Below are 24,519 nucleotides of genomic sequence, written 5' to 3'. Positions count from 1 at the left end.
TGCTTACATGACTTCGCTCTTTGTATTATTGTAGAAATATGTGTATAGCCATATCATAAACTCAAGAATTCTTGCTCGAAGCTATTGTGTTTGTATATAAGGAGAAGGCTGGTTCTGTAAAAACGAACAGTCTCCCGAGAACCTACTATCTGTGTGGTGTACTTCTGGGACACGTGTTACTTGGTAGCTACCAATAAAACTTGATCTTTGACTGCGACTAGAAGACTCCGTGTTTCTGTGGTCCGGAACAAGGGAGAACTCAGAGGTCTTCGGGTGTTATCCCCTGGCACCAACGGGTTCCTAAAAACCAGTTACCTCAGGACATTGGACATATCACAGCAATGGTGATATATGTTTATTACACAAATAGACAGATTTCAAAGTGGGGATCTGGTCTATTATGGTACAAATTTAAGGAAGAGTTTGCACTGTCAGAAGAAAATGGAAGGATTAGACAAACATTAAATACTTCAACAATGAGTGCTGTAGCTTTAGTAAATCCAACTACACAACTTTAAAAGGGAGCGAATTTCCATTGTCTGACGTTCTTTTACTGATAATTGTTATATTACACACCAGATAAAGTGACCACAATTTCTTCCCAAATATTGTCCAACTGGCCCCAATGAATGGGAAACCAAATTGGGGATTGGGAAGCTTTTGTTTTGGGAATGCTGTGCTCCAAAACCAAGTTTTTGTGTGCAATTTTTTAACTATCCCAGTAAGTGAATTGGTCGCCCACTTTGCCTCTTTCCCAAAACAGTCTACTTTGGTAATTCTGTTCTAGAGACCCACGTAAATTTTCAAATCAAGGTTTTCAATTGCGTTTCGATGCTTCTTGCCCAAATCATTGTTGGTTGGTACCTTAAAATGATTACGCGCAGCCAATGGGAATACTGGTATCATCTTGGCTGTTGAGTAATCTGCACAGAGATGGGGCGTGTTTTAGACATATTCTTCCGCTTCAGTGTACAAGCACTTTCTCTTATTGTGATGGTGACTGTATCGGCTTAATCAGCTGTGGTAATAATTGGGAGGGTCACTTCTGTGTTTATGAGTTGCATTCTGTGTATTTTGTCATGTAAGTTTATAATATTATTCAGGTATTTTGTAGATCCAGTACAAAAAAAGCATAAGGTGTCACCTAACATGAGAAAAGTAGCAGATGTCGTCATTAGTCACTTTTTCAAAGGTAAACAGCGAAATAAGAGATGTTTTTCTCGACCAGTAGCTCACTCATAAGCATATCTTTGTGTTTCCCTTTTTCAGAGCAGTCTACCAAGATTCTGATATCTACCTTCTGGATGACCCGCTCAGTGCAGTCGATGCTGAAGTCGGAAGGCACCTATTTGATAAGTATGTAGCTTCTTTGAGACCTCACTGCTTAAAATATTTGCATATTTCCAGTCAGCAGATCAGAAGCCTTGGAAACGTGGTCTGCCTCTGCCTCAAATCTACTGAATGGATACTTGTTATGCCTTTTCAGGTTTTAGAAATGTACATGTATTTGATGCGCCACTTTCTAAATTCCCCTAAAGACCAGTACACATTTAAAGGGACTTGGGATATTATGTTCAAAGCTATTTTGTTTTCCCAAAGGTTCAAATTTTTTTATTAGCAAACTGTGGCTCCTTGGACTACTGCTTACTCATAAAAAAGTTTTGAAACTTTTTTTTTAAGCACATCCTTTTTTCCTTATGGACAGCAGGCAGCATTATAAAATTACTTTATTTAAAAGCAATCACAGATAATGATTGTCTGTTGACCCCAACAGGCCACCATCTCTGGGATGACAGCGATTCATAGTGGGTCGCAATTTATGACTTACTTCATGAATATTATTGAGGTTGGCCAGATTGCGACACTATTCAAATCGGAAATCCGCGAACCAACACGTTTGAACATATGTTGGTTTGCAAAAAAACAATGCATTTGATAAAAGACAGTGCACCACTTGCAACCACTTTTGCCAAATGTTTTTTATGAACTTAAGGGCCATACTACGAAAGACGTGCTCTAGTGGGCAAATTGCAGATTTTAGTGCCCGTGGACCTGGATTATAAATCTAGCTTGAGCACTCTACCAAAATTGTGTGTTTCTGGGCTCAATGTGTTATGCTCTTATGTCTTAAATATGTCTGATACGGGTACTTTTTTAGCGCTTCAGGCCTCTGCCTCCCCTCGGTACGAGGCTTTGAAACAGTTTGTGGACAGGTAGCGTGCTTCTCCATGGGAACCCAGTGATATCAGTAAGTAAGTGCAAGCGCTGTAGTTAGTCAAGCACTTTCTATTCTGGTGCCATGCAGTTTGGAGTGTTCTATTTTTGATTATATAGGATGCACTGACCCTTCAGTCACCTTTCACCACCTCTTTATGTAACCAATATGCTACCAACGACATAAGGCACCGCTATTTTACTATCTACATAGGGACATATCAACAATGAAAGTGACGGAGCGCTGCGTTATCCTTCTTGGCTTAATGCAGCGCTCTGCCACTTCTGAAACGCAGGGCTGCACCATATTCACAACAATATGGTGCAGCCCTACATTTCCCCCTGCACTAGCGCTAAATTTAGCTGCCTAGCACCAATGCCGGCACCCTTGCACCATAGTGCAAGAGTGTCTGCGTTGGGAAGAATGATTGTTTATGTGCAGGAAGGTGTCCCTTCCTGCACATAAGCAATCTTTGAGTGGTGTTTTGTAACGTCTGTGTGTGCTGCTTGATGCAGCACACATAGAAGTTGCAAAACATACATTTTTGTAATGGATGTTAATGTTCAGGAAGGAACACCTTCCTGCACACAAACAATCAATGGTGTTTTGCTGTTTCCATGTGTGCTGCACAAGCAGCACACATGGAAACAGCAAAAACGAGAAGAAATTAAACATTTCTCATTGTTTTGCCAGCGTAAGAAGACCAGGTTTTCCCTGGTCTTAATTTTGCCACTGCCCCATGTTTACTCCACCCTTGTAAATATGAGGCAGCGTCAAAATCAATGGGTGTTGCGGCAACACGCACACCACAACACCTATTGCCCGCCCCTTTCGACTATGTATAGCGTGAAAGGGGCCCTTATTTTCAAGGCCTTGTGAATAAGGCAAACCACCATCGCCACCACAACGTCTAGAAAGTGACATTTTGGTGGCGATAGCGGCTTGTAAATATTCCCCCTAGTTTGTGGTAACAATTCTTCATTCATAGATGCAAATAAAAACGCAGAGGGGCATGGGAATGAAGGACGTTCTTCGGTGCAAGAACCGTGCCCGAAAGAAACGCGCCTGCTTTACACGAGGCCCCCATTTAAGACGGAGATCTAAATGTTCTATGTGAAAGAAAACAGAAAAAATAATATCGGTATAAACATCTGCCCGAAAACTAATTTGACTTGGATGGGTAGCTTCGCACGATGTTTATTTCCTACAGAAAAGGCTAGAAAGCTGTGATCTTCCAGAAGTTTTAGATAGGTGTGAAGCAGCCGTAAAATTGTCATCAGACTGTTTGACTGCTGTAGCAACGCAATGTCAGAAAAGTGCATTTAATGATTAGTTCTCGTCCGCGACTCCAAACGGAACCGACTTTTCCTCTCCTGATTATGCTCCTGTGCTGAAAAAATGTTCTCAGCATTGAATGCATTTGTTACCCATTGTGGCCGGAGGATATGAAGGCATTTATCAGGACTCCAACACTGAAGTCGTTTGCATATGGAATCTGTCAGACAAGGAGTATAACATGGCGCTCAGCAGCTTGTCACTGGCACATATGTTTTCACTCACTCGGCATGGAATTGAATAGACAATTGGACATTTGTACTTATCCATAAATTTTCAAGCACATTTTTAATCCCATTTAATCAATTTACCGCGTGGAAACAAAAAAAAACAGTTGTCTTTTAAATTCACTTTGAACATTGTTGTTTGTTTGCGCAAGAAATGACTTGCAAGAAAAACATAACAAGTTCACCCTTTAGCCATACAGATTTCTTTTGAAATGTAATTCAAGAAAATGATAGATTAATAGGGCCAGAAACTGTAAATCTTCTTCATCTTTTTTTTGTTGGCATGCTAGCTCTGTTTAGGAGCTGAGCCCAGCTCCCGAGGCTCCCGCTGCACGCCTCACTTCTATCTCACATGAATATGAATTACTGGTTATATATTTGTTGGCAATTGACCAAAGCGTGTGAGCCCGGCCTGTGCACGAGGCAGCCAGGCTGAGTGAATGTACATTGTATTGTAGGTTTTATTTAACGCTTTACATCCCTGACCAAGTTGCAAAGTGCTTTGGTTTGGGTAGGGTCCCTGGCCGCCCTTTGGCCGTTGTTGAAAAGGGTGTTGGTTGTAGATTGGTTTACATGAGAGGTGTTGAGTGAGTTGCATAAGGTTTGGAAATGTCTCCAAACATTTTAGGGTGATGCTGTGAAATGCTTGAAGTAGATGTAGTTGTGCGTGTGGATACTTACCGTCTTTACCAGTGGTCTATATCATAAAGGAGAACCCGCTGTTGATGTGGTTTCCTGGGGCCATCGGTGGAATAACCTATGGAGTCTACCCAGCAGCACCAGCACCAAACCAGGAAACTCCGCTAAGCAGCCCATGAATAACATAATAGTAATATTAGAACTTCTAAAGCGTGAATGTTACTTCGAAAGAATTGTCCCAGTGCTGCATAGTCTGAAACTCCCAAGGAGGTTTACAGAGAGGCTAGACAGAACCAACATTCTATCTAAACAGCCATGTTTTCACATGTTTCCGAAACAGAGCTTCTGTTTTTGATTGCCTAAGACAGAGAGGAAAAGAGTTTCATAACTTGGGAGCCAAAAAACTAAAAGATCTGCTCCCAATGTGGAACTTCTTAACCCTGGGAATATGAGCCAGGAAGGTCCCAGAGGACCTGAGACACCTTGCAGGAGAGTAACACCTAATAAGCGGGTGCAGATAGCTGGCCCCTGTCTTCCTAAAGGCTCGGTAGCAATAGCCTTGAAGGAAAGACGTTTCTTAATTGGGAGCCAGTGCAGTTTGCTCAGAGCCAAGCTCATAGAGACCCACCTTAGAGAGTTAACATGGTGGGAGGAACAGCCCATGAAGAGCAGCTACTATGCTAAGATGGATTGGGCCCCTGTCTCCGTCCCTTGTGTTTCATGCCATCTCATATGGGACTTAGCCATGTGTAAATCAGCCTTGTTCCTGCTGTATTAGGAATAGTCCAACCCGAACTGCCAGGCTTGGTCTCCTCTGAATAGGAAAATAATAAACCCAGACCCGGTTCAGCCTACTATGGCCTCTTCAGAAGGATGTAGCTTGAGTCCTGTGTCACAGACAACACTGGGTGCACGTCTGAGCATACCTGCGACACATAGTAAAATGAAAACGTGTTGGTGGGATACTTGAAATAATCTCAGCCACTGATCGCGGGGCCGGCGGAGGCCCGCTCCAAGGAGGCCCTCCCACGTCGGTCCCGTCTTCCCCACTACTCGGAGGTCCTGGTGAGGCGCGTCCCGCCATTTCGACGGCACCGAGCTGCCGTCTTCCCGGGCAGAGTCCCGACCCCGGCGATCCACGCAGCGGCACCATAATCCGAGGGGGCACCTGATCGCTGTGACCAAGACCAAGACCTGGAGGCCCGCCACCGCTCATTGTTTCATCGCCATCCTCCTGGGGGACTCGGCAAACTCGGCCCGCCTGACCCCAAGATGGCACCCGTGGAGCGCCGCGAGTGAGGAGGTAGAAACAGTAGCCCCCCCCCCGGAAGCGCTCACAACACCATGGACATCAGGTGAGCCGAGGCCCCCCATATATCTCCTGCAGCGGCGTTTCCCTGGCTGAGGGGTCCGGCGAGGCCTCATTGTTGAACTGAATGCCCCCTCCTAGGACTGCCACAGGAATTGCCTGACTTTAAAATGGAGGCATAACCGCTCTCCCTGCTTCACATATCGGGCCACCCTCACCACTGGGACATAGGGTCGGGACCTGGACCCCTGCTCCGTCAACAGACTATACAAACTCCCCGGGGGTCTCCCCCCCCCCCCTCAGGGCATACTGCTTCGGAGGACCTGGGTGCTGCGGCGAACATACACTCAGGGCATACTGCTTTGGATGACCTGGGTGCTGCGGCGAACATACACTGAGCAGTGCACTGACAACCCGAGCCGCAAGATAGACTGGTGTGCACCGGTCAACCCCTCACTTAAAACTTAAAACTTAGAACTTAGAACTTAAAACTTGGATTTTTAAGCTACAGGACACCATAGCTAGAACTCTAGTGTGAAAGTGGGAATAGTTAACATTAGCAGCCGAACCGTTTTACATCACTGGGTCATTCTGTTGGCGCCTAGATGCTCCTTGGAGCGATAGTAGCGCGGTATAAAAAACGCCTTACATTACATTACTCCTTTTACCCTGGGCAGGACACCCGCTGAGCAACACACTCCTCACTGCCTTGGACGCCGCGCAGTGTCCCGGGCGATTGCAGCAACTGTTGTAAAGCCCCAGCTCGCACTACTGAGAAGGGGCCGCCTGACCCCAAAATGGCCACCAATAAAGACACAAACTTAGAAACAAAGGACTCGCTTACGCCAGCTTTTTCACCCATCGGAGATGAACAGAGTCTCACTGCCTGCATTCTCCAACAAGACAATACAGCCCCCAGGCAGGAGATACGTGCCTCTGTCTGTTCAAACCTTATGCACCGTATGCAACCTTCCCCCCCTCTCCGCTCCGACTCTTTCCAGCTTCTGTCCTCTGCCCTCACATGCCCTTGGTCCCCACCCTGTTTTTCCTGTGAACCTTAGACAGACTTCCTTTCGTCTCTATGGTTGTCTCTTCCCTTATCCACACTCCCTCTCCTCCCCTACCCCACACTACTTTCTCTCGCCTTTCACTTCTCCCCTAATTGTATTGCTGATTGTTTGATTTAATGTTTACTTGTTGATCTTCTTCTAGTATATTGTTGAACCACATTGTTGCACTTCCTGTCATCTCTCCTATCGTCTCCTACCGCATCCTCACTCTATTTATGTCTCTCCCTCCCTCCACTCTCAATGTTTTAAGACTGAACTATCTTGTCTGGTTTAGCTATAGGGGAGATGGGCCTTGGATTCCCTCCTTGGTCGTCACCTACCCAGTCGGTCTTTTGGCAGACTTCTTTTAGTCTCTCCTTATTTGTCTCTTCCCTAGCCCCTATCCTTTCTCCCCTGAATCTCTCCCCTTGCCTGCTACTCTGCCTACCCCCTGTCCTTTGTGCCCTTTGACTAAGCACTCCTTCTCCCCTTGTTGGGGAAAGATCCAATATTTATACTCTAGAGTCTCAGCGAACCCGCTGAGTGAGTCCACTGTGCAAAGGGAGCCACTCACACTTAAGGTATGGTATGGCACCCCTTGCCAAAGCACTCCCTCTCACCTTGTTGGGGAAGGATCCAGTATGTAGGCCTTGGAGTCTCAGAGACCTCTCTGAGAGAGTCCACTGCGTAAAGGGAGCCTCTCGCAATAGAGATAGGAAAGGGATACCACTTCCCCTGGGATCACAGCTTACTGGACTTTGGACGTTGCCTTGACTCGTCTACCGGTTTGTGTCCCCGTCACCCTTCCCCTCTTCTCCCCAGGCTGTGTCTCTCACCCTCCCCACCCCTCCTCTTTACCACCTTCTTTATCTGTCTACTTCCCCTACTCCAACCCCCCCTGAATCTCTCACCTTGCCTTCTTTTCCCCTTACGTATTTTGTACTTATTGTTTTTCTCGACCTTACAAGTAACTATGTTGCCAAGCTCTATGCTCTAAGAACTGTGTAACCTTTGTAACGATGTAACCTGTAACTATGATCTGATGCTCATGTAAAGCGCTCTGATACCTCCGGGTCTAGCCAGCGCTATATAAAACTTTTAAAATAAATAAATAAATACATACATGTTTACTCTGGATCTCATTCCTGTCTATCATTCTTTTGCCTGCCATACCACTTCAAATAGGAACCAGCCATATGCATATCAGCCTTGGTCCTGCCCCAGTAAGTACAATCCTGCCCAAGCTGCTACACTCAATTCAGGTTTGGGCAATTTTGGCCTCTTCAGTAGGATGCAGCTTGAGTCCAGTGGCACAGTAAGCATGAGACTTATGTCTGAGCATTCCTGTTCCACTTAGGCAATTGCACTGAGGAAGACTAAAAAGTAATGTATAGAATGCTTAAAATAATCTCAGCCACTAGTAATTACTATAAGCTGTGTTAGACCTGGCATCTTTGTGCCTTCTGACCTCCTGTTTTTGACTGACTTCGTTGTTGCGCGCTTTAGAAATCTGGGCACTTTACCGCTGCTAACCAGTACTAAAGTGCCTGTCCTCTTTACTTAAAACATTGTAACATTGGTTTATTCACAATTGGCATATTTGATTTACTTATAAGTCCCTAGTAAAGAGCTCTACATGTCACCAGGGCCTGTAAATCAAATGCTGCTTTTGGACCTGCAGCATAGATTGTTCCACCCACTTAAGTAGACCTTTAAGTATGTCTCAAGCCTGCAGAGTGCAGAGCCTATGTATGCATTTTAAACTGCCATGTTGGCCTGGCAAGCTAACCTACTTGCTAGGTCCAAACCTTCCTTTTTATTACATATAGGTCACCCCTAAGGTAGACTGTGGACAGCCTATAGGCTTGGTGCAGCGTATTTAAAATGTAGTACTTTTAAGTTTTACATGCCCTGGTAGTTAAATACCCCTAAATTTGTTCTTCACTACTGCAAGGCCTTTCTCTCCCATAGAATAACATTGGGATTGCATTGTTACATTTTATAAGTGTAATTTCCAATTGGGAATAGATGGGAGCCCCAAATTTGGTGTCTCTGGAATCAAAATTTAAAAACACAACTTATGGCAAAGTAGTTTTTTAAATGGCAGTTCTGAAAATGACACTTTTAGAAAGTTGCTTAGCAAACAAATGATGGATGAAATGCTGAACAAATCAAACATTCACCCAGTCAATAGATCTGGGTTAAATCCATTGTTCTTTTGCTCATCATGCCACACCAGTTGGTTGAAACCGTCTCCAGGATGCTTGTTTCCAGTCCGGGAAGACTTGGCCTGGCCGTTTGGGCTGGGCTGTTCCTATGGGAAACAGGGTCAAGACTGATTTACAAATGGCTGGGTCCAAGCTGGGATGGCATGGTGATCAAAACAACGATGGATTTAGGCCCAGATCTCTGTACTGGGGATGAATGTTTGACATTGTTCAGCATTCCATCCATCAATTGTTCTTTTGAACTTTTAGAAAGTTGGCATCTTCCTGCTGTAACCATTGTGTGCCTTCTGCTTGTCTCTGGAATGCACTTCTGGGGTGGGTGACCGGCAGCTTGCTGCATTCCCTCTAGACAACCACACACAAAGGAAGGGTAGGTGTGACTGGGTGGCTATCTGCATGCTGATGGGTCATCCTGAGCAGGATGGGAGGGAGGTGATGTCACATTTGAAAGACAAGTGTCCTGTCCCAATATAAAGCGTTGCATACCCACCTTGTAGTTTGGAGCCAGTGAAGGAAATAAAGCGACTCTGTGCACTTCAAAGCATCTCTTTGAAGTCTCCCCCACTTCAAAGGCCCAACTGGGTATAAGTACTGGACCTCTGACACCAGCAAATCAGAACACTTCTAGAACTGAGGGCATTCCACTGAGAACAAGTACTGGTGTGCTGATGAAGGGACTGCCACTTAGCTGAACTGCTTTGCTGTGTTGACCTGCTACCTGCTACCTCTTGCCTGTGAGTGATAAGGACTGGACCTGCATCTTACATCCCAGAACCAAAGTAATGTCAAGGGTTTGCTGGCTTGCCTCCTGTTTTCGGAAATCTCTAGGATATCAAAGACTTCTTTCTTCATCCTGCAACCAGCACCTGGACTCTGTCTGCTGTGAGTCCTGCTCTGCCAAGTGGCGCCTGTCCAGTCCTGGGCCATTGGAAGTGAGTACCAAGTGCTGCTAGTAAGAAACTCCATGCATCGACAATATTGCGTTGATCGGAACTGGTAAATTTCCCTAGACACTGACACATTGTTGCTGCTGGCCAAACTAAGGACACTGCATCGCCAACTGCGCAATGCATCACCCCTGTTTCTGACACATCTTCGACTATGCACGGCTCAGCGCCAACACATCACTTTGTGCTGCTTGCCTTGCCTACAGCCCAGCAGTTTAACGGCCCATCGCCCTGATGTTTATTATGATGCATCTTCGACTTTGCGCAGCTCGGACCTGACGCATCGCCTATAACTCCAGTATCAACAGCAACATATTGCCTTCTATGCTCCATGCATCACCCTCGACACATCCAAGGTACTTACAGCGGGCCAAGGTTGGTTCCTGTATCTGACCTGCGCTCCATCACAGTCGGCCTGAACATTTGGATTTGCCCTGGTCAAGCACAACCAGATAGTCCCGGTTGATGCTATCTGTTTCTAAGCACTACAAACACATTAATTCTTTTATAATGTATATCTTGGCTTCTACTTATTGGATTTTTGTCATTTTGGTCCTGATTTGTTGGTAAGAATAGAAGCTATTGTTCTAAACTGAAGTGGAGCCTTTTTGTGGTGTTTTCACTGTGTTACTTGTCTGAAGATTTGCACAAATACTTAACACATTGCTTCTTAAGTTAAGCCTGACTGCTCTGTGCCAAGCCATCAGACAGTGAGGAAAGTTTCATTTAAAGTGTTTCTAACTGACTAGGTTTGTGGTTCCTGCTTGAACTGAGTGCATACCTCTGCCAACCAGAAACCCAGTTTCTAACAGGCTGCATTCCAGTCCATTGTTCATTTGCTCACATGGGCCTCAAACAGGAACCAGCCATGTACAAATCTGCCTTGGTCCTGCTCCAATAGGAACAGTCAAGTCCAAACTTCTGTGAGTACCGTAAAAAGATATGAATTCCCCATCTGAGTGACCCCCGGATGGGTTGTTAAGCATAAAGACTATATACCAAGTGAGATTTCCCAGAAGGGAAATAGGCTTAGTCCCTGGATACATTGTTGAGTAGCCAGAGTATATATGTTCACACTGAAATCTGAGGCATACTAGTCAGCCGAAAGCCCTAAGGGGAATCATTATGGAATCACTACAAGCTGATACATTGTAAAATAGTCTTACAATAATGGATCAAATGCTGCATGACAGCATAGTTTAACTAGTGGGAGAAGACATCAGGCTCTTTTTAAAGTTTCAAATTATTGCCCACATTAGAGAGGAGCTATACTGTGTTTGCTGACAACTTTACACCAAATTCAGTGAAAGGTTACACATGTTCCATATGCATACTGGCAATCACAACTGACTACGTTTTACTGTTCTTTAATTTCGAAAGACATCGAACGAAGGATGCACCTAGCCACCATCTGTTGCAGCCTGCTATTCCTTTCCATCTCTATTAAGACTCAAAAGAATACATTTTTTTAGATATGTGAATTTAATGTGTTGGCCTTTTTACAATTGGTAGGTCTGCTAATACCAGGAAAGGCAGATCCAGAGGAGCAGTAGAGACACCACTCATTTTTAAAACACTAACCGATTAACTACCAGTTAAGTTCAGGATAGAACCTGTGAATCGAATGCTTAAAGTTTTGCATCTCAGTGTCAGTTTCCACTGAGTCGGTATTGTAAATGTGACTGAAATCTTTGGAAGCGTGTCCAGAGAATTAGATGGTAGGTCACATACATTAATTTGTAGTATCTATGAACAGTTATTATATTGTGCCATCTTTAGAGTTCAGAAAGTTGAGCTCCTTTGAGTAGGATCAATATTCTGTAACTGAATTAGGGACAGTTGGGTGACAGGCAGGAAAAGGTCCTGGCTAAATGGATGTAAGGAACTTGGGGCCCGATGTAGGACACCAAATACCGGTCGGTAACGGCAGATTTCGGCCGTTAAATACCGGTGGGTAATGGCCGATTTCGGCCGTTACCGACCGGTATTTGGTTTTTGATATGTAGGGTCCTAAAATTTACCGAATCGGTAAATCTAGATGTAGGTGGCACTGAAAACAGTGCCACAGGCCCTTAAGAATTCGTTATTTATCACTAAATACTATTTTGTGATAAATAACGAATTCCTTTGTACATGCACATCTGTGCATGTACACCTGTGCCATATGACACACATACATGCCCTTAGGGCATGTATGTGTGCCACATGGCACACAAGCCAGAATCAGGGGTGCAACAGGGTGTCAAAGTGACACCCTGTCCCCCTTGACAATTCGGTAATTTTACCGAATCGGTATTTACCGCTCGGTAATTGACATTGATTCCTATAGACCTCAAGGCCCATAGGAATCAATGGCAATTACTGAATCGGTAAATACCGATTCGGTAATTACAGAATCATACCGATTCGGTAAAAATGACCGAATTACTTCCTACATCTCATTTACCGAATCTAGAATACCGAATCGGTAAAATTCGATATTCTAGAGTCTGCAAATAAGATTTATCTACATCGGGCCCTGAGTAACATTCAGAGTGCCGCATAGGTCAGTTCTTTAGCCTGTGATCATCAGTGAATTCACGTCCAGCACTGTCGGAGACATTTCATTGAGGGCCTTGTTTGCAGAAGATGTCGTCTTCTTCAAATGCTTAGCGAACACTTGTGAAAAAATGAGGAACAAATTGATAAGGCAGGAATGTTGGTCCAGGAGGGGCAACTCTATCCAGTGTAGTTTTGAGCAATTGTATATTTAAACCACAAACATAAGCAGGGAAACTTCTTTGAAAAAAAGACAATCACCAATGAGAAGTGTAAAATGGGTCATCTTGTACTGTGGGTGTGGGAACACTGTGAGGTGAGACAGATGAATGGTGGAGGCAAAAACAAAATGTAACTGCTCTGTAAATTAATTGTAATATCTGCCTACGTGCACCCATAAGCTGAAGTCATCAAGAACTTCAACATCCTGCTTCTATTATGTGCCATTAAAAACCTATTAGTGGCCAAACCAGTCCAACAGGAGCCAACAACTTCACTAGATGAACTCCCTTCATATCTTAAAGCGATCATAGAACCATAATGCCTTGCATGCAGTGGAGATGGAACAATTTCAGAGTGGGGATGCTGTCATCACGTTACATCACTGATGTCATAAGGATTTTGAAAAATCTAAGCCTTTCACAAAGAACAAGTATAGCAAATAAGCCACTACCATTCAGCAGGAGTGTGGTAAAGGTGTGTGTATAGCCAGTGGTGGATTGTGGGGTACACTGTCGCAAATATTTTACTAAAGCATGAAGTGGTAGCACACGGTCCTTTAAAAACACCACATTAACTAATTAAATGGCCCCAGAATTCACATTAGCATATGGTTTTACAGATAAAACTATACATTGCAAAAACAATTATGTGTGGAATTCAGGTTTCTGGAAATGTTTGTAATTTGCATTCCATGTAAAGTGTTTTCATTAGTTTAGATCCAATTGAAATGTTTGTTTCCATCACACTTTAGAATTTGAATGTGCTTCATTTGTGCTTTCCAAACTGCCAGTGTACTGTAAAATATTTGTACAGTTCATTTACAGGTATTTAAAATGTTCTGTTATAGAAAAGCAACTGACATCCTACAGCTTTTTCTTTCTATCAAGTAACATTGCAAGATTGTTAGTTCACTTTACAAAACCCTTTCATTTTGCAGTCCAGAAGGAGAAGTAAACAGCAATATCCAGGCCAATAAAAAGCAGCAGTTTGTCAGAAGAAAGTGCAGGGGTGCATACAATACAACGCATCCCTGTGCTTTCCTCTGTGCTGGTGCACATTTGGCTGTGCATTTAATTTGAGACCATGTCCACGAGCCATGTAATGGATGCCACAACATGGTGTCCATGTTGTGGCCAGCTATTTAAAGCGGGATATTTTTGGGGCCCACTCACAAGCCCCTGGATGGCAGGGTGTGCACACACTGCCCCTTATATGTTTTTAGTTCATTTTTCAAGGCACAGGGACCAAGTTCCTGACTCCTCTAGTGACTGCCACAACATATTGTTCATGTTGTGCTCAGCCAACCGGGATTGACTAGTCCCCTTTAAATTGGCCAGTCAGAGCATATCTGGACACCAACAGTTCAGATACATCTACCTTTTTAACACCTTTATGCCTAACCCAAGCCCATCTTTAAATATTAATTTCTCAAAAACTACTGAACTGATTTACAATAATTTACAAAAAACATGCTTTCTGACTAAATGCCCAACTTTTTACCAAGTTTGGTGTAATTCATTCAGTTTAGCTGTTTTTCTGAATTGAAGAGCATAGTTTCCTATGGGAATTACCATTGGGAATCTCCCTATTGAAACCCTCACCCTTTTTCTTGGTGTCCGCTTGATGGAAAGTATAATGCAGATTCATCAAACGGCACCGAAGTTTTTTAGCAAAACAAAAAATGCTCTTCCTACGGAAACTGTGATCTAAGTATATCTACACAGTGGCAGTAGGCAATATATGTGTGTATATATATATCCAAGCTCCAAGATGCCCCCAGGCAAAGATGCACACAGACGGCAACTGGCATAAAAGTCCTTTATTCAGGTAAAATGAGTCCAGTATTCCGAAATATATTTACAGCCTGCATGCCGATATCAGCCTGACGCGTTTCAGAGCTCCTGCTCTTTCTCCAGCGGCTCGACATTTCAGTTTGTGCTTTCTGACACACCCAATTTATAATTGCTTAATTAGGCGCCCTCCGATGGGCTGAAAAGTTCGCTAGGCCCTCTGGGCCTTGTAGTATATGTCAGAATAATTCATTCCTTTGATGGAAGCACATCATTTTCACTGTTGTCACCTTCTCAAAAGCCCTCCGATGGGCCTCAGAATGCAGGAATCAGTTATCAATCCTATGCGTTGTCATCCCACTTTGCAGGTTTAGGCATGATTCCTATATATATCAATATATATATCAAGGATCCTTCGCTCCTCCTCACAGCGAGAGAGTTCACGGCACCACAACAAGAGGTAATTTTTGAAAAGTGTTTATCGTCACACCATAATGCAAAGCAAAAGTCATAAGGACGGTCTAAGTGTTTTGGCTCCACAGCCTTCTACAGGACCATAAAGTTCCTTACTCTAGAACATCTCTTAAAGTACTCAAGTACTTGATCCCTTATTGCTTTTTACTGCTATTCAGTAACTAGAATGATAATCCTCATATACAAATGATGGCAAATTTGGTCCACCATTTTACCATGCCACTTGTGAAGTACATTAAGATCTTTTTCACATATCACTTGTAAAGTACATTAAGTGATTTTATGTGTCAGAAAGTACAGGTGTGCACATTACAAACATTTCCCCCAAAATTATAATATATTCAATCAATCACAATTAATGCAATGGGTAGAATCTACAGGAGTGTCTCTATTACAGTTATCAGCATTATTAAACTCTTGGAGGTTCACCATCAACATTGAAAAGCTGCCAGTTTAAGATATACAGGTAACACTACATGGAGATATTATTATAAAGTGACTTGTGCATATGTGCATTGTGAGTGACAAATTGTCTTCCTATAAAAAGTAAAGTACAAACCCAATATGTCAGTGCATTTGTCATTTCATGAGAAATCTCCAGCAAAGAAAATATGAGAATAAAATGTCGGTATGTCCATTCGGTATAGTAGACATTTTCCACTATACAGAGAAAGACCCAAGGTTAAGTCAGTATGAATGACTGTTGGTAAGAAACATTTGCCTCATATACGTATGTTAGTTTACAGGCAATTATTCAATACATAAAGTGACCTGTACATTAATACGATTACAGTAAAGTACTCGTCCAATCTATTCCAAGTCTACGGTCATATTTTAATTTTTGACATTACCTATGATCACTGCTGGTACAATTAGCAGTTCATCTGATTTCTTTTGAATCTAAATGAGTATTTTCCTCTGGATGTTCAATTTATTGTAATGTACAGTAATTGATTCCTATACCCTTACAAAATTGGAATTTCAGCAGATCAATTCATATAAGCGACGCTGCGATTTTAAAACTCTTTATCAACACTTGCCTGCCCCTGTTGCATTAAAAGGCATTCCTTCTCTAATTTTAGTATGTTATTCAATCAAATCAGAGTGTTAAAAGACAGATACAGTCATTTGACAAGGTTCAGGTTATGGTATGGCCCTTTTACAGCTCTTTTGGCTAGCAAGTGAAGCTTGGACTATCTGGAGCTGTGCTTAACAGCAAAAGTTGATGAATGAATTGCCATCACAAGGATCTTGTGAGTGGATTAAATATAGATTCCTATAGATGTATGTGCAATTCTGCATCCAGATTGTGCCCTTGTGGGTTTTCAGTACCTATAACTAAGATGAGTCGTGATTCTGTTCGTCTTAGATTCAATGTCCTGTCTCCTCCTCGTTTCTTTTGCTGCACAACGTTTATACCAAAGTATTTCAATTGTTTGCTGTAATAAGAATGGAAGTCATGGAAATGTTTCCCCATCAGATAGGTGAAATCTTTGTTTTTGATGGCCCGTAGATGTTGTAAAATTCTCAAGTTCAATTTATTAATTGTGCTTCCAACATATAATTTCTTACAGGGACATTGTAACATGTATACAACAAACTTTGACTCACAAGTGATGTGAACTTGGATATGCTCAATTTTGTCATTTTGAAGTTGAAATTATATTGAGCTTCGGCCATGTCCGCAAGCTTTACTTTTCAAGCATTTCCAAAAACCAGGAGTGTTTAGCTAAGAGGATGAAGTTGGTTGTTTATTGTTAGATGGCTATGTGTTAGGATGTCACCCAGGGATGCTGTTTTCCTATATGTGATACTTGGGTATGGTGCCAGCGTTCTTTGTAGGGTTTCATCAAGCACGATTATCTTCCAGTTCCTCTGTGTGATTTCTCTTAACTCTTTGTTTTGATTGGTAAAATCAATAATCAGCGGGATTGTGGTATCTTCTCTTTGGTTTTGCCATGGACCGTCTCAATGTGATGTCAGGAGATCTTTTCTCATTTTTAGTTTCACTTTATTTCTTGCAGCCTCAATGACTTCCATTGGATATCCCCTTGCAAGGAAGTGGTTACTCATTTCATTTAGTTGGATTTCCAGATCAGAGACTTCTGAGCAGTTTTGTTTTGCTCTGAGCATCTCTCCATAGGGTATACACCATTTAAAATGTTGTGGATGTCCACTGTTGGCGTGGAGAATGCTGTTGCGCAAAGTTGGTTTTCTGTGCACATTGTGCAGAGTCTTTGGATTTTGATGAAGACTTCCACATCCAGGAAGATGACATTTGATTCACTGATTGTGGATGTGACTGAAAGATAATATTTGTTTTTATACAAGGATTGAATGAAATTTTCACGATCAGCATGATTTCCATCCCATATCACAAAGAGATCGTTGATAAATCTAGTCCAGACTTTGATGTTGGAATTGTCTTGAGTCTTCAGAATTTCAGTTTCCCATTCTTCCATCAACAGGTTGGCATAGGTGAGTGCAAAACGTGTCCCCATTTCTGTCCCCTTCCTGTGATGGAAGAGGTCAACCTTGAAGAGAAATTTATTGTGGTTTAGACAATACGTTAGCATGTCCAGAAGCATTTCCAAGTGCTCCAGGTAACTTATAGATCTCATTCTTAAGAAATGTTTGACATCAGCGATAACATCCAAGTGGAGGATCGAAGTATATAAAGATGTAACATCTATTGTTGCCAGGATGAAACCTTCTTTCCATGAGATTTCCTAAATTTTGTTAAGGAAGTCCATTGTATCTCTCAAATAGGATGGTAGAGATGTGACATATTTCATTAAAAAAATATCAGTGAAACAAGATGTTGTTTCGAGAAGTGAACCATTGGAACTGGCAATTAGTCTTTCAGGTAGATTGATGATTGACTTATGTACTTTCAGTACAAAGTAAATCGTTGGAGCGATCAGATGGTCAACCTTGAGCTACAAGTGTTTTTCAAAGTCAATTAGATCCTGATCTTTCCATCCCTGCAGCATAAGGTGGTATTCTCGAGTCCAGGCCTCCATTGGATTATCTTTTAACTTTTCATAGCTATCCTCATTCCTCAGTTGTCTGTTAGCTTCACCTATATAGTGGTTAAGATTTTGTACCACTATATTGCCACCTTTGTCAGAGGCTTTAATGATAATCTGAGGATCATCTCTTTGTGCTCCATTCACAGAACTAATCTGAGACAAAATCCTAAACTTACTACTTTTGGTAGTCACAGAAGGCATTTAGTAGTAGTAAAGTTAGGATTTTGTCTTAAGTCTGTCTTAAGTCAAACTTAAGACAAAAGCCTGACTTTACTACTACTAAATGCCTTCTGTGAATACCAAAAGTTGTAAGTTTAGGATTTTGTCGCAGATTAGTTCTGTGTATCGGCCCCATAGTTCTTTTATGGCTTCATGCTCTCCCAGTGTTAAATTCCAAGATTGCTTATTTTTCTTCTTCTTGGTTATACAGTTATTAATTAGTGTGTGTTTAATGTCCTCCACCATGATTTCAAGGAATACATTGATTTTATTACCAGGTGGGATTTGTGGGCAAAATGTAGATTGTGCTCTTAGCCCACTATTGCCTCCTTTCCATGTAGCACTGTCCATGTGATGGCAGAATTGTTTGTCAGATTCATGGGATTGCTGCAATTCCACAGCTCCGGGTTTCTGGTCCTCTTCTAAAGCAATTAGAGTTCTTAGGGTGAGTATGTCTTTTTGACATAGAGCTGATGTTTCCATGCTTGCCACCATTGCTGATGTTTGGATTGGTTGTTTGTTTTCAAAATATTTTTTGAGTTTGAGTTTGCGACAGAACTTGTATAAATCAATGCAGATGTACGGAATGTCGATGTCATTGTCGGGGCAGAAGGTGAGGCCTTTGATGAGCAGTTCGATCAGATCCGGACTTAAGGTTTTATCTGAGATGTTGATTACTAAGTCCTTCTTGATCAAGTTTTTCCTTTAACTTTACTTGTTTTTTCTCTTCCTTTTTGTGATTTTTCAGCGTTTTTTATTTCTTCTGGTTGTGGTTTGCTTTGTCCTCTCCCCCATGTTGTTCCTCTTCCTCTTTGCCACGTTATCATTTGGACTAGTTGCATCTCCGCACAAAAATCCAGGTTGGATGAATTCGGATCTTCATCAGCAGAGCTTATGACTTAACTATCCACAGTTCCTGTTGTTCCATACCCGGCACATTTATCCATCACTGCTCTGTTCCTGTACATATCATACTTCCTGGCGAATGTGTATATACGCCCGTTAGCATAGTCTGATCTATCTCTGTTGAATTTGCTGGCTTTTCTTTTTTCTACATCCCTCTCATGTTTGTTTATTTTTTTTCCATTCTTTCAATTAAATCTTTATTTTTGTCATTTGTGTGATTTTTATCCAATTCTTCCAGTTCTTTGATTTTGGCAGTTATTTTCTCCAGGCTCCTTTCTGCATGTATGATCAAAGTTCTGCTTAATTTAAGGTATCAATCATTGGTGTCAGATTGCCATTGTTTGATCAGGTCTATATCCAGGTCATTCAGAGTTGGCATTATTAGGATTCTCAATCCTCTAGGTGCTCTTTTAAATTCCATATATTTCTCCAAGGTGGCCTTCTTCCACCATTTATTAACTTCAATAATGTAGTTTTGTTGTAATTCCCTGATCACACATGCAATTATTCTCTTTGTTCCTTCTCCATGGATTGCCCTTGTGTTGAAGCTTGTTAATGGTGCTATATCGTCATTTAGTAGTTCACTTGCTCATAATATTCTGTTCCTGCTTCTTTCTGCCATGTTATAAAAACGTGAGGACATTGATTTCAATTCCCTGTTGATTTGCTGTGGTGTGCCTCTTTAGTTACTTTATTAACTTTCTAACAGGGTGAGTTCTACCCCCCTCTGTTGTTCTTGCAAAACGTTGAAGATTGCAAGAATCGCTGAAATGCTTGTGAGTTCGAGTCACTTTCAATGCTCCCAGACGAATTACTGTACAAATGCAGAGAGAAGGGGATTCATAGAGTTGCCCTGGTGGTTATGTAAATTCTGTCGCCACTCCCTCCCCCGGCACAGTTCAGTCTAAGCGGTTTTCCTGTTAGCGTGGTTCAGCGGTGAACTGCCTCCCGTGCACCGCCTGCAGCATTTGGGCTGCTGCTCACAACGCCTCCCCCCACCATCGTACTTACCACTGGAACTTCGCTGCCCGCTGCGCTCCAGTTTCCAGCTTCTTTAAATGCGCGGTCAGTGTTGCATCAAGCAGAGGTGTCGACTCGTTTGAACCAGCATTAAATTGTCAGCTCCACAATTCCAGCCGTTTCGCCTCAAGTGCTCGTGTTATGCAGCACAGCCACTGCATCAAATATGTCAAGGATCCTTCGCTCCTCTTCACAGCTACATAGTTCACGGCACCACAACAAGAGGTAATTTTTTTAAAGTGTTTATTGGCACACCATAGTGCAAAGCAAAAGTAAAAAGGACGGTCTATGTGTTTTGGCTCCCCAGCCTTCTACTGGACCATAGAGTCCGTTAGTCTAGAACGTCTCTTACAGTGCTCAAGTGCTTGATCCCTCGTTGCTTTTTACTGCTATTCAGTAATAGACTGCTAATCCTCATATACAAATGGCAAATTTGGTCCACCATTTTACCATGCCACTTGTGAAGTACACTAAGATCTATATATATACATATATATATGGATCATAATTTTTTTTATATCTAGCCTGTTTTCGACAGAAATCATGTTGAAATTGCTAAAGTTTGCACCTTACATTTGCTGCTAGATTATCATTTGAAATAGAGGGTTATTTATTGTCAAATTAGACACTTTGTCTTTTTATTGTAAATATTGTATATTTTATGAAATTTATAACAAAATAAGGATATATTTTTCTATATGCATTTTCCCTCTAATTTTGAGGTTTTCTCTTATATGCTGCTAAAACTTCTTGTATATAGGATGTTAACTTAGTATTGCAGATGTTTGCACAGCATCTCTATTGCACAGTCTAAGGCTAAAGATGTTGTGAAGTTAATTGGGCACTATGCCATATATGTAACAAGACAAAGACACCATATCACCAATGTGAATAATTTTTGCACACCAAAGAGTTAATTGGGATGGGCCAATGACATTTGCATATAGCCAAGTTCTGAGCTGGGATGGTGCAGTGAGCTAAAAAACGGTGATGGATCAAGCCCTGATCTTTGGACTGGGTAAGAGTGGTCTGCTTAATTCAGGCACTCTGTTCATCACCACCCCCTGTTCTGAATCATTTTGTCCACCATATGCGTGGAAGGGTATACTCAGATGTGAGTCCCTTGCTCATTGCACCATCAGGATTCAAGCAAGCCGGGCCGACGACGCCTGAAATGGCAGAAACCGGGCCCCGGAAGCTTGTTTCCTTCCCAGTATAAGAATTGGCTTGGTAGTTTGGTTTGCCCTGTTCCCATCATGCACTGGGACAGGAACAGACTAATTTGCATATAGCCAAGTTCTGAGCTGGGATGGTGCAGTGAGCTAAAAAACGGTGATGGATCAAGCCCTGATCTTTGGACTGGGTAAGAGTGGTCTGCTTAATTCAGGCACTCTGTTCATCACCACCCCCTGTTCTGAATCATTTTGTCCACCATATGCGTGGAAGGGTATACTCAGATGTGAGTCCCTTGCTCATTGCACCATCAGGATTCAAGCAAGCCGGGCCGACGACGCCTGAAATGGCAGAAACCGGTCCCCGGAAGCTTGTTTCCTTCCCAGTATAAGAATTGGCTTGGTATTTTGGTTTGCCCTGTTCCCATCATGCACTGGGACAGGAACAGACTAATTTGCATATAGCCAAGTTCTGAGCTGGGATGGTGCAGTGAGCTAAAAAACGGTGATGGATCAAGCCCTGATCTTTGGACTGGGTAAGAGTGGTCTGCTTAATTCAGGCACTCTGTTCATCACCACCCCCTGTTCTGAATCATTTTGTCCACCATATGCGTGGAAGGGTATACTCAGATGTGAGTCCCTTGCTCATTGCACCATCAGGATTCAAGCAAGCCGGGCCGACGACGCCTGAAATGGCAGAAACCGGTCCCCGGAAGCTTGTTTCCTTCCCAGTATAAGAATTGGCTTGGTAGTTTGGTTTGCCCTGTTCCCATCATGCACTGGGACAGGAACAGACTAATTTGCATATAGCCAAGTTCTGAGCTGGGATGGTGCAGTGAGCTAAAAAACGGTGATGGATCAAGCCCTGATTTTTGGACTGGGTAAGAGTGGTCTGCTTAATGCAGGCACTCTGTTCATCACCACCCCCTGTTCTGAATCATTTTGTCCACCATATGCGTGGAAGGGTATACTCAGATGTGAGTCCCTTGCTCATTGCACCATCAGGATTCAAGCAAGCCGGGCCGACGACGCCTGAAATGGCAGAAACCGGTCCCCGGAAGCTTGTTTCCTTCCCAGTATAAGAATTGGCATGGTAGTTTGGTTTGCCCTGTTCCCATCATGCACTGGGACAGGAACAGACTAATTTGCATATAGCCAAGTTCTGAGCTGGGATGGTGCAGTGAGCTAAAAAATGGTGATGGATCAAGCCCTGATCTTTGGACTGGGTAAGAGTGGTCTGCTTAATTCAGGCACTCTGTTCATCACCACCCCCTGTTCTGAATCATTTTGTCCACCATATGCGTGGAAGGGTATACTCAGATGTGAGTCCCTTGCTCATTGCACCATCAGGATTCAAGCAAGCCGGTCCGACGACGCCTGAAATGGCAGAAACCGGTCCCCGGAAGCTTGTTTCCTTCCCAGTATAAGAATTGGCTTGGTAGTTTGGTTTGCCCTGTTCCCATCATGCACTGGGACAGGAACAGACTAATTTGCATATAGCCAAGTTCTGAGCTGGGATGGTGCAGTGAGCTAAAAAACCGTGATGGATCAAGCCCTGATCTTTGGACTGGGTAAGAGTGGTCTGCTTAATTCAGGCACTCTGTTCATCACCACCCCCTGTTCTGAATCTGTTCATGATATGGCAAGGGTCTATGAAGTCAGCTCAAGCTTTCGTTGAAGAATTGAACAAAAATAACTTAAATCTGTAGTTCACTTCTCATATAGATAACAAATCAGTGGTGTTTCTTGATACTGAGGTTTACATTACAGATACGGGATTAGCTACCAAAATGCATAGAAAACACACAACAGGGAATACTGTACTCCATGCCTCCAGTCAGCATCCCCACCACCTAATTAGCAGTATTCCCTTTGGGGAAATGCTGCGAATCAGGCGTATTTGTAGCTCTGATATTGAGTGTCATAAAATACAGGAGGAAAGCAAGGCTTGTTTTTTGTCCCGAGGCTACTCTGTTAAAACCATACAGCGGGCAATAAACAGATCATTAGCCATCACAAGGGAAGAGGCACTGAGAGGGAAGGATAAACCCAGTGTTTTGCTAATCAAAGAAACAACCATCAAGCCTAGAGTTATTACAACTTTTAGTAAACAGCACAAGGAGATTCGGCGAATTTTTTTCAAAAATTGGAACCTGATAACAGGGGATCCTGGTATTGGCGAATTCGTGGTAAATAAACCTAATATCACATTCAGAAAGTCTATATCTATGTCAGATAGACTAGTCAGCAATTTTCTTGAGAAACCTATTTCTGACACCTGGGGCGCCCTCGGAGGTGGTTTTAAAAAATGTGCTGTATGCAAGGCCTGTAAAAATGGGTGCAATAAAACCCAATACACGGTGCCTTTCAACAGCAAACCCGCATTGATTAAAAAACACATGTCATGTAGGACTGATTTTGCAGTCTATGTGCTGCAGTGCCCTTGTGAGCTACGATATGTGGGCAGCACTCGCTTACAGGTGCATAAGCGGGTGCTACAGCACATTAGGGCAATTGTGGGTAAAGACCAGTTTTATCCTGTGGCCCGCCACTTCGAAAGTACACATAATAGTGATCCTTCAGGCTTACAATATTTCGCTATTGACTGTGTTATGCCACTAAAGAGAGGGGGCGACAGAGATGCAAAGTTGCGTCTGTTGAAAACAAGATATATAATTGAATTGGATAGTAAGGCCTCACGAGGCCTGAATGCTAGTGAAGATTTATATACTTGTTTATAGTTTATGAAGCTGATCAGTATACCTGATATATAATTAATGATTCTGGACAATACGCCTCTAATGAATTTTCTCCCCATTTTCTCATACCTAGTATAGTGTCTAACAATGTGTGATCGGCAACCTTTTACATCTAGGATGGTGTGCTAAGCTGCTGAATCAAATATGATTCAAAATGATCAATTATTCCCTTCCACTCCTATGAGAGTTAAAAAAATGTAAAAATGTGTTTTTAAAAAAAGAAATGGTTATTTGAATGATTAAGTTAAATATTGCACTTTCATGCACTTATGTTTGGGGTTTATGATGAGTATTGATACTTGGAGCTTGGTTGAATTAAGATGGCTAGGATTGTTTTATACAATCCTGTTCTTAGTGAGGAATGGTGTTTATTGGATATAAATTAACATGTTTTCAAGATGTCTGATTTTACATGATTGGATCATAATTTTTTTTATA

At 42.5% G+C, this 24,519-nt stretch overlaps 1 protein-coding gene across 1 annotated transcript in view; it reads left to right on the top strand.

The window, feature by feature from the left end:
- Nucleotides 1-24,519, top strand: part of ABCC4 (ATP binding cassette subfamily C member 4 (PEL blood group)) — a 1,754,849-nt gene that overhangs the window by 839,417 nt on the left and 890,913 nt on the right. Inside the window, exon 13 of the mRNA XM_078657605.1 lies at nt 1,270-1,356. Within this exon, the coding sequence (XP_078513731.1) occupies nt 1,270-1,356 (87 nt within the window). The remainder of the gene's footprint in view (nt 1-1,269; nt 1,357-24,519) is intronic.

Source organism: Lissotriton helveticus, chromosome 8 (genome assembly GCF_964261635.1).
Source record: "Lissotriton helveticus chromosome 8, aLisHel1.1, whole genome shotgun sequence".
Classification (NCBI taxonomy): Eukaryota; Metazoa; Chordata; class Amphibia; order Caudata; family Salamandridae; genus Lissotriton; species Lissotriton helveticus.
Note: the sequence above shows the minus strand (reverse complement) of the source record. Positions and strands in the feature narration are given on the sequence as shown.